At 35.9% G+C, this 10,000-nt stretch overlaps 1 protein-coding gene across 1 annotated transcript in view; it reads right to left on the bottom strand.

The window, feature by feature from the left end:
• The window catches only part of LOC115213299 (protein phosphatase 1 regulatory subunit 7-like), a 73,492-nt gene that overhangs the window by 34,175 nt on the left and 29,317 nt on the right, over positions 1-10,000 (bottom strand). Inside the window, exon 6 of the mRNA XM_036504179.1 lies at positions 8,469-8,521. Coding sequence (XP_036360072.1) covers positions 8,469-8,521 — 53 coding nt within the window. The remainder of the gene's footprint in view (positions 1-8,468; positions 8,522-10,000) is intronic.

The raw sequence follows: 10,000 nt of genomic DNA, 5'->3' as shown, positions 1-10,000 counted from the left end.
GAGAGATATAAGTGAAATACTTACTCACACCCATGGAAAAAGCAAGCACTAAGTCCCTAGCAGAACTAAGTACCCCAAATATATCCAAAATAGAAAACTTTTCGGCACATATTTGGCATTAGAATTTTTCTTTTGCCCTTATCTTGTAAATTATTTATAAATTTAACCTTTAAAGGTATTTTTTGATATGCTGGCCATTGATAAATTTTTTTTCCCGAAAAGAAAAAAAAAAATGTTATCCTTCATTAGTTACATACATAGATAGATAGACAGATAGATACATACATACATACATACACATATATATATATTTGTAGATATATATACATATATATATATATACATATATATATGTATGTATATACATATATATATATATACAATTATATATACATATATATATAGATATATATAAACATATATATATACACACGTATATATATACATATATATACATACATATATATATATATATATATATATGTACATGCATACATAAATATATATATACATATATATATATGCATATATATATACACATATTATCTACATATATACACACATATTAATAAATATATGCCTACATATATATTTATATATTTATATATTTATATATATATATGCATGTGAATGAGTATGTTGCGTGTGTACGTGTGTGCGCGCGCGGGTGCGTGGTTGATATTTTTTGACAAATTTCCTAAGAGTTCCTGTCTGCCAAATCCGCCCACAAATCAGTTTAAAGTCAGGTCGTAAACTTGACCGTAATGTACAAATTATACGAGAAAGTGGGGAATTCAAAATTGGCAGATTAAGGCAGAATTTCAAGTGAGCCTCTCAAGGTCCATAATTTATCGGAACTCTGAAAATGGTAAATTCGGCGAAATACCGTTCTATAGAAAAATAATATATTATAAATACATTAAAAGAAATAAAATTTACAAGATGCTTTTCAAATAACTCATTGCATACAAATGTTTACTTATGACTATGAGAAAGAGTATGTGTTTATATGTGTGTATATGTGCAAATATATATATATATACATAATACATGTAGTCACACACACTGACATACACACACGTATCTATCTATCTATCTATCTATCTATCTATCTATCTATCTATCTATCTATCTATATATATATGTCTCTCTCTCTCTCTCTCTCTCTATATATATATATATATATATATATATACAAACATTTGATCACATTTGATCATTATAAACATACATCTGTGTCGTTGTTCGCTAAGACATTGTCGAACCCTCAAACGACGGGAGAGTCCATTCAATGTTTCTCTCTCTCTCTCTCTCTCTCCTCTCTCTCTGTTTATTTCATCGTCTTCCTGTCTATATACAACATATAGAGCGTATATACAACATATATAATTGCATAGATGTGTACCTGTGTATATGAGGGTGTGCAGAATAGTTCATGGTTTTGCATAATAGAAAATGCAGAAGGATCTGTTTATTGTGTTTTTATTCTATATATTTCCCTCTCAAATGCACACATTGCAGCGGTTCTTCAGTTTTCTGGACTCTGTAAAAGTACTCGGAAATCTAGTTTTCTAGCCAAGCCTTTTTGGCCACCGCTCGCATATATATTATGCACATATGTCTATGTAAGTCCTTAAATTCTGCTGCTTTTACTGATACATATGCATCCTTTCCCGATCCTTCTCTAAATACTTATAAATTACCGCACTATGCGTCTGATTTCAGGTGTTAGATCTCTGTAGCAGATCGCTATGAAGTCTTCCTTTGATGATCCACTACGGTTAAGCATCGATATGTACTTGGAGCAACCAATGTTGTGTTCCAAATATACAACGGTGAAACGTACGTAGAAACTAAACATTTATATTTGTGTTCATCTTAATTTTTCTCCTACCTATGCTCTGTATATCAAATTTATGAACTCTACTAATTTTGAAGTGGCTGACTTAACCACTGGTAGCTGATTGGATAATAAAATCTACGTGCAGTTCTAATCTTATAGAAGTAGCCGTGTATATAGTTGTTCATTTGCCATCCTTTCGGGGTCCATTAAATGAGTACCAGTTACGCGCTGGGGGTAGATGTAATCGACTTAACCCCTTTGTCTGTACTTGTTTGTTGCCTCTATGGTTAGCCCCCTGTGGGAAATTAAGAAATAAACATATAACTGTAGACACTCACACACATACACGTGCGCGCACACGCACACGCACACACTATACATATACGCACATATATCTGTATGTCACATGATCACGTGATCGACCAGACCATCAGACGTTGTTACACATCGCTGGTCACAATGCGTTCGCATTGTTTTAGCCTTCGAATAACGCCACCCCGCTGGCTAAGCGAGCAGGCCAACAGAAGAAAGAGTGGTGAAAGGGTACAGCAGGGATCACCACCCCCTGCCGGAGCCTCGTGGAGCTTTTTAGGTGTTTTCGCTCAATAAACACACACAACGCCCGGTCTGGGAATCGAAACCGCGATCCTGCGACCGCGAGTCCACTGCCCTAACCACTAGGCCATTGCGCCTCCACATATCTGTATGTAGGTTTGTGCATATGTGAGTGGGTGAGTAGGATTGTTCGACAAGTTGTCTTGACATTCGTGATTGCTGTAAATAAATGGGAAGCGTTTTAAATATTTTTTTGCCAGAAAATATCTGGCCATAGGGAAACATGTGATAGTTGGCAACAGAAAGGGGCACCCGGCTGCACAAATTCTGCCTTAATAAACTCCGTCTGAACCATGCAAGAATGTAAATGTTGCTCGCTAAAGCAATGATGCTGATAATGGTAAAGAGATAATCGTAAGTAGCCATTACGGTAAACATGAATGAAAACAAAACTCATCGTCCGACCAAAGAAGATGCGTAAAAAGCTAAAGAAGTGTTTCAATGAAATGAGCTGAAGTTTATCCCGCTTCTGTAGAAAGAATATAAACGAAAAGGTTATTTCGGAAAAAGACAATGTGATTATTGATTTTAGCTGAAGGACAACCATAAACAAATGATGCCAATGAGAAAAGAAAATCAAATCAACACTATTACCCTAGTTTTTAAAATTCTGCTAACTACATCACATGCATCAACATAGACTAATATTACCTCGACCACATAAACAGGCGTATCATTACCATTATCAGCTGATTTCTATGTCTCCAATCCCCACTAGCTATATATTTTGAATAGCCGGAAGACGATAATGGCCATTGCAAGTGTTATTCACGTATTTTCCTCTTTTCTTAATGGTCTTACATTTATATATAAGTAAAGACATAATTTCTGTAAAATAATATAACCATAAATTGTATCATTTACAAGAATTCGGAGAGGAATACACTATGTTTAATTCGCTTCATTTCAATAGCAGTTTTCAACACTCTAATGCGTGGATAATAGTTTGTGCTTTGATGCTTGAAGTGAAATCGTCTATATTTATATCCAGTCTATAATTTATGGAATCTCTCTCTCTCTCTGTCCCAATCTCTATCCTTCTCTCTATATATACGTCTGCGCATCTGTGTATGGAGGTATGTGTCCAATTGCTTGTGTATGTAACTTCGCTTTCTGAGTTTCTTTTTGCAAATCTCTTTCAGTTGGATCAGTGGTGATTGTCAGTTACTGATATATTTCATAAATCTTTATAATCACGGTGAACAGCGACAATGGAAACAACGGCTTGCAAATTTATTCTTAATATGCTCCAGTAGATTCGATTGTGAATAAGCTAACCACTTTTGTGTTTCGTCACAGAGTATCGCCTTCACGACGAATGTACTGTCATAACACACTCGATTCATTATCGAGAGGTATCCTGGGCTGGGAACCTTGTGTTCTGCCATCGCTGTGTCTCACCAGCCAGATGCGCCTCAAACTGCTGAATCAGACAAGAATCGAAACACTTGTTAACGTATTAACATGATGAATGGTGTTATTAATAATCTCTACAGCTGGAAAACTAACATCAGTTATAGGAACTTTCTGATAGCTTTGGTATTCTTTCTTAGGGACCAGTAACCGTTGTTAAAGGCATTGAGACAAATACTCGTAGAAATTAACAATAACCTGAATTACTGCACAGTGCTTCGCAGGCTAATAAGTATATATGGAGAGAGGTTAGAAACTCTATTACTAATGTTAGTTATCAGGTTTTTAAATACTACGAGGTAGGGGAGACAAGACACTTTATGTATATAGGAGAGTTTCTCGTTAGGCTTATGATAAACTTTATAAGACGGGGAGATCGGGTCTAGGGAAGCACCTAAAAAATCAGCTTGAAACAGATTATTAATTCCCCACGTTTACTTCTTCCTGTTTTCTTTTTCGTTTTCCGGTTTTTCAGCCTTTTACTTTTTATATCTACAACTTTGTAGCTTATTTTCACTTTTTTGCTCATCCTATCGTTCAATTTTAGCTCGTTATGCCATGTGAGTAGTGCCTGATGATTGTACTAGGACACCAGACGTGTTAAAAATATCTGGCGTGCTCTCAGTACATGAAACTAATATTAGCACATAAACACATATATTGTGCTTATTAAGTCATATTTATCTCTCACCTGATGGAATACTTTTTCTTTGGTTGGTCTTACCATCACGGAAGAGTACACTATATATATATACATATATATATACATATATATATATATATATATCTATATATATATATATCTTCCCTTCTTTCCTGAGCGTCAATAATACTTTAATTGTTCCACGTCCTGCGTTGCTGTGTTTTTTTTCTCTTTTTTTCTGTGTTTTCTTGTTTGGATTAACTATATATATATATATATATATATATATATATATATATATATATATGATGGTCATTTCTAGGCATGTGATGAAGAGCTATGGAGGGATGATGTATTTGCCATCCTTCCCAAGTCAGAATAAATATGTAATCCATCGTATTGTAGTTCTTATAGAAACTTTACGGTAACATGCTTACTCCTTCAACTGCACTCTTCTTGACCGGATAGGTGGCGTGAACATCAACGGCGAGCTACTAAGACACCACAGATTCACAAATGACAACCTACACATTGCCAAAATATAAATCAATTGCAGACCTTGCTGACAGAGCGAGACACCCATATCCCGGTAGGAGGCCTTAAAATGAGCCACATGAACACAAATTTAAAAAAGGGGTGCGAATATGTTGCGCATGGTCGAATAGTGATGGAAACCAATGAAATCGAGGAAGTATAGGAGTACGTCTACTTAGAGCACGCAGTGAATATGCGCCGACGCATGAATACTGAAATCTCGAAGAGAAAAGGGAAATATTGCCTACATAATACTACCCATTTTCGATTCACCCTTCGACTTCACTTACCTTCTCCCTCTTCCTGCTCTGTGTTTCCTACCTCTTCTTAACCTTCCGCTGTTGCAACACTCCGCCCACCTCCGAACCGCTTACTTCCTCCTTCCACCCATTACTATTTGCGTTCTTCTTCACCCGTTTAAATTCCCTGAATTATGATATGAAATGTTAGATGCTAATCTCTCCATCCTAAAAACGGAGGCCGCACTTACAGAAATGTTTGTATGCATCCACTACTTGTTGCACACCCTTGACTGTTTGCAAACTACACCAATTTGCAAACTACGACAATTACGTAATTCTGAGATCCTAGAAACAGCTGTTGGACTTAAAATTCTATACCCTCTCTTAGTTTTCTGTATCTGTTCTTTTTGTACTCCATGTAAATCTATTCTCTAGATATATAATTATTTAATTGCTTTCTCTCTACATCTATGCATGAATGTTTATTTTACATATCAAGTCCCGTCGTACTTATTTGCATCACTAACTACATGTAAGCTCAACTGGATTCCTTTTATAGCCAATCTTAACCCGACCCCCCCCCGCACTTAGTCAACGATAAAGACTTCGTAGTGTATGCTCAAATCAACTGAGCACTATTACGTGTATTCTATATTAAGCATCTCTGGATTTCCCCATATATATATATATATATATTATAAACATATAAATGGATAAATGCATGCGTACGTGGCAACCTACCTTCCAGCATCCCGTCGACCGAATCCATTTACTGTGTTTTAGCCGGCCCAGAGTCATAGTAAGATCACCTTCCCAAAATACCAGATTTCTCTCTCTCTCTTCCTCTCTCTCCCTCTCTCTCACTATATCTATACATGTATATATTTTATCGCTGCATATATATAAATATATTCATGTATATATATAACATATATTTGCATATACAGATATAACTAGCTAGCTAGCTAGATAGATAGATACATACATACATACATACATAGGTCACACAAATGTACACACACACATACATGTATGTATATATAGTTATAAAGTTAATCCAAACATGAAAACACAAAGAGAAAACACAACAACGCGAGGACGTGGAACAAATATAGTATTATTGGACGCTCAGGAAGGAAGCGGAGCTCGTCGTCGGAAACATAGGAGAAGGAAAGATCCAGAGAAGGGAAGACAGAGGAAAAAATCGTCAACGGTACACACGCGGTCACATATATCTATCTACATATAGTTATATATGTAGATAGATATAAAGTCATATGTATGTATAAATACATACATATGTATACATATGCATACATACACATGCATACATATATAAAAGTGTGTGTATATCTATGTATAATTCTCTAAAGGTTTATGATGTAGAAAGATTGTGTCCATGTTCGTATGTTGCATTAAAGATATTCTCGTAATCTTATCTTTACAGACTATTCTTTAGGAAAACAGAACAATACGTATAATATACTAATGATTTTTATCTTTGTCTACATCGTTTTTGTTATGCATTCATAAACATTGCAGGATCTTTAGGTCTCTGGTTTTAGACCAGTAAATCAGTCTTCACTCCATTGTCTCATATATGAGAGTAAGATGTATTTGAATACCCGGTCTTTGAAAGCTTGTATTCGTCTAATGTGTCGGTTGAAATCGTTGCGCCAATCGTTTGTTCCACATATGAATATTCGATTGCAGATTGCTCCAGCCTAACGTATTGGTATTGGCATCAAGCAACCACATGACGTGTACAATTGTGAAATTACTAATCATTGTTCAATAAAACATTGTATTCGTACCATCAAAATAATTCCAATAATGTTTAGCATGTGTATATTCCATAGCAGAACGCAGACATAGCAACATATCTCCACTATTGTGTGATATTGATTGCGATATTCAATTGCAATCATACTGAGAGCGTTATTCAAAAATGTTGGATAACTACATTAAGAAAATATTTAACCCATCATAGACCGATGTATCCCTTTAAAAGTAGCTTGTGTACCATTTTGCTTAGTGTTCTATTCTTATGTTATATAGCAGTGAAGATACAAAAATAGGGCGCCACGTTCCCCCCAAATCAATCTGCTTATCATGTTTGCTCCTAAATTTTGATGCTTCTTTATCCAAGTCGGTTTGCAATTCTCAAAGTGCGGGTCAACGCTATGACCATCATTTTATACTTTCACTACGAAACTCCCTTCCAGTAACCCCACGCTTTCATCCTGGCAATATCTTTTCATCACTACTTCCATGCTCTTATTTCTACATTAATCGATTTTTAAATTGTAATGGTGCACATATAACTGTATGTTTAAGAAGTTTGCTTTAACTCATGTTGTTTTAGGTTCTGTTCCTGTGCACAGTACCTTGAGAATGTGTTTTCTACTATGGTCCAGAGTCAAATAGATTTCGTAGACGCAAAGTGTGTATGAAGCTCGCCGTGTGTATATGCGAGTGTATTTGTGTTGGTGTTTGTTTCTCTCACCGTTTGACAATTGGTATTGGTTGTTTACGCCTCGGTAACTTAATGACTTAGTGGTTCGGCAAAAGAGATCCGTTAGAATAAGTACTAGAATTTAAAGTAAGTACTGAGTTAGTCTGTTCGACTAAACACTTCAATGTCGTGCCCCATCATGGCCGCAGTCCAATGACTGAAACAAGTAAAATAGAAGCACCTCACTCAGACGTCCGTCTTCGCGTGTTTGCTATTCAAACGTTTAGAAAACCTCATCCTTATTACGTCTACTATAACTCATTAATTTGCTTACAGGTTCGGACTTCTCAACTCAAACATTCCAGTTCTTATATAACTTAGATGTAGTAAAAATAATGATTTATGCAACATCCCCTAACTTGCATTATTCTAACTATAAGATTCCGCTTAGCCCTGCTCTGCACTTCTACAGTTAAGACCAACAGAGAACGATAAACAGCAATCTACTTATTAAGTTGCAAAGTCCATGCAGCATACTTCTGCAACGTAGATATAGCGCATCTGAAAGCATGCATCTGTAGATTACACTTAGCCATTCAACTGATTCCCTGTATGTTATACGTCTGTACAACGCTTTGTATCAGCAAAGCGTTGTGCAACATAAACTTAGGCAAAGAATCATATGAAAATGAAAGAAAAATTAGATGTTCTACTTAAACTTACCAAATGACTTGAGTTGGTTATGCTGTAGCTTTAGGTACTGTAACTCACGTAACCTTGAATATGAAAAAATGTAAACGAAAAATTACTATTATTTACATTTGACGGATATTTATCCTCGTCTTCTTTGTTGTTAGCACAACGTTTCGGCTGATATATTCTCTAGGCTTCATCAGGTATCTTGGGGAATATGGTGTAGTGGTTAGGAGCGCGCTACTAACCCCAGGATTCCGAGTTCGATTCCACGCAGTGACCTGAATAATAATAACATTAATAACATCGAAAAATACCTTAGGAATAAGAACCCAGGTCCGAAATTTCTCCAAGACACCTGATGAATGCTGGAGGGTATATCAGCCGAAACGTTGTGTTAACAGCAAACAAGATCAGGACAAATATCCGTCCAATGTAAATAATGTAAATAATGCACGTAATTCCTCATCTCTTAAATATAGAAATGAAAAATTACTATTTGTGAAAATAGTTGGTTAATTGAGACATTATTAATTCAAAAGCTCGATTGTAAAATATACAGAGATATAAGCATGACTTCGATAGATGAGGACAGTTTGAGCAAAATGCTTAGCAACATTTCGTCCATCTTTATGCTTTGAGTTCGAACGCCGCCCGGATCGACTTTGCCTTTCATCCTTTCGGAGTTGGCTGACCTTGTGCCAAAATTTGAAACCAGTATAGGAAGGTAGCTTGAAAACTAATGGAAATGAAATCTATGGTTATGTATGATATCTGAAGAACAAACAAAAAAATATTCCGTGATATGTTGAGTTGTCAGATAAATTAGTTCGCCCCCCAGCCTCATTCTTTTGGGTCAGGTGTTAGAACACGTAAAATGTATAAAAATTTAAGAGAAAAGTAAACGTAAGTTGTAGCGAAAGAATAGAGTTACAAAACAAATCATAAAACATTAAGATAAAAATAATTTTCGTGTTAGTTCAAATATCTCAGAAATTGGAAAGGATTAAAATATATATATAAGAAAAAAACAACTAATTTCCCTGACAACTTCCTATTTAGCCGGCAATTCTATTTGAAATGAGTTTTAAAATATATTGTTCGTAAATTAATACTGATTTCAAATTTTCGCACAAGGCCAACAAGTACATCGGAGGGGGTAAGTCGATTACATCAACTCCAGTATTCCTCTGGCACTTATTTTATTGACCTTGAAATAGTGAAAGGGTAAGTCTACCTCGGAGGAATTTGAACTCAGAACGTAAAAACGGACGAAATGCCGCTAAGCATTTTTCCGGCGTGCTAACAACTTCGCCAGCTTGCCACCTTGTTTGTTACTTAATATTGACTGTTTACCGAATAAATACACACACTTGTTTTTATTCATGCATTACAGTATGCTGTAGTAGAATATGTGCGATTTAGACAGTCATACTAACATTCTTTGTGGAGGCACATGGCCTAGTGGTTAGAGCAGTGGGTTCGCAGTCGAGGGATCGCGGGTTCGAATCTCAGACCGGGCGATGTGTGTGTTTATGAAACACCTAAGCTCCACGCGGCTC

Source organism: Octopus sinensis, linkage group LG6, assembly GCF_006345805.1.
Source record: "Octopus sinensis linkage group LG6, ASM634580v1, whole genome shotgun sequence".
NCBI classification, from domain to species: domain Eukaryota; kingdom Metazoa; phylum Mollusca; class Cephalopoda; order Octopoda; family Octopodidae; genus Octopus; species Octopus sinensis.
The sequence above is the reverse complement of the archived record's forward strand: the minus strand, read 5'-3'. Positions and strand labels throughout refer to the sequence as shown.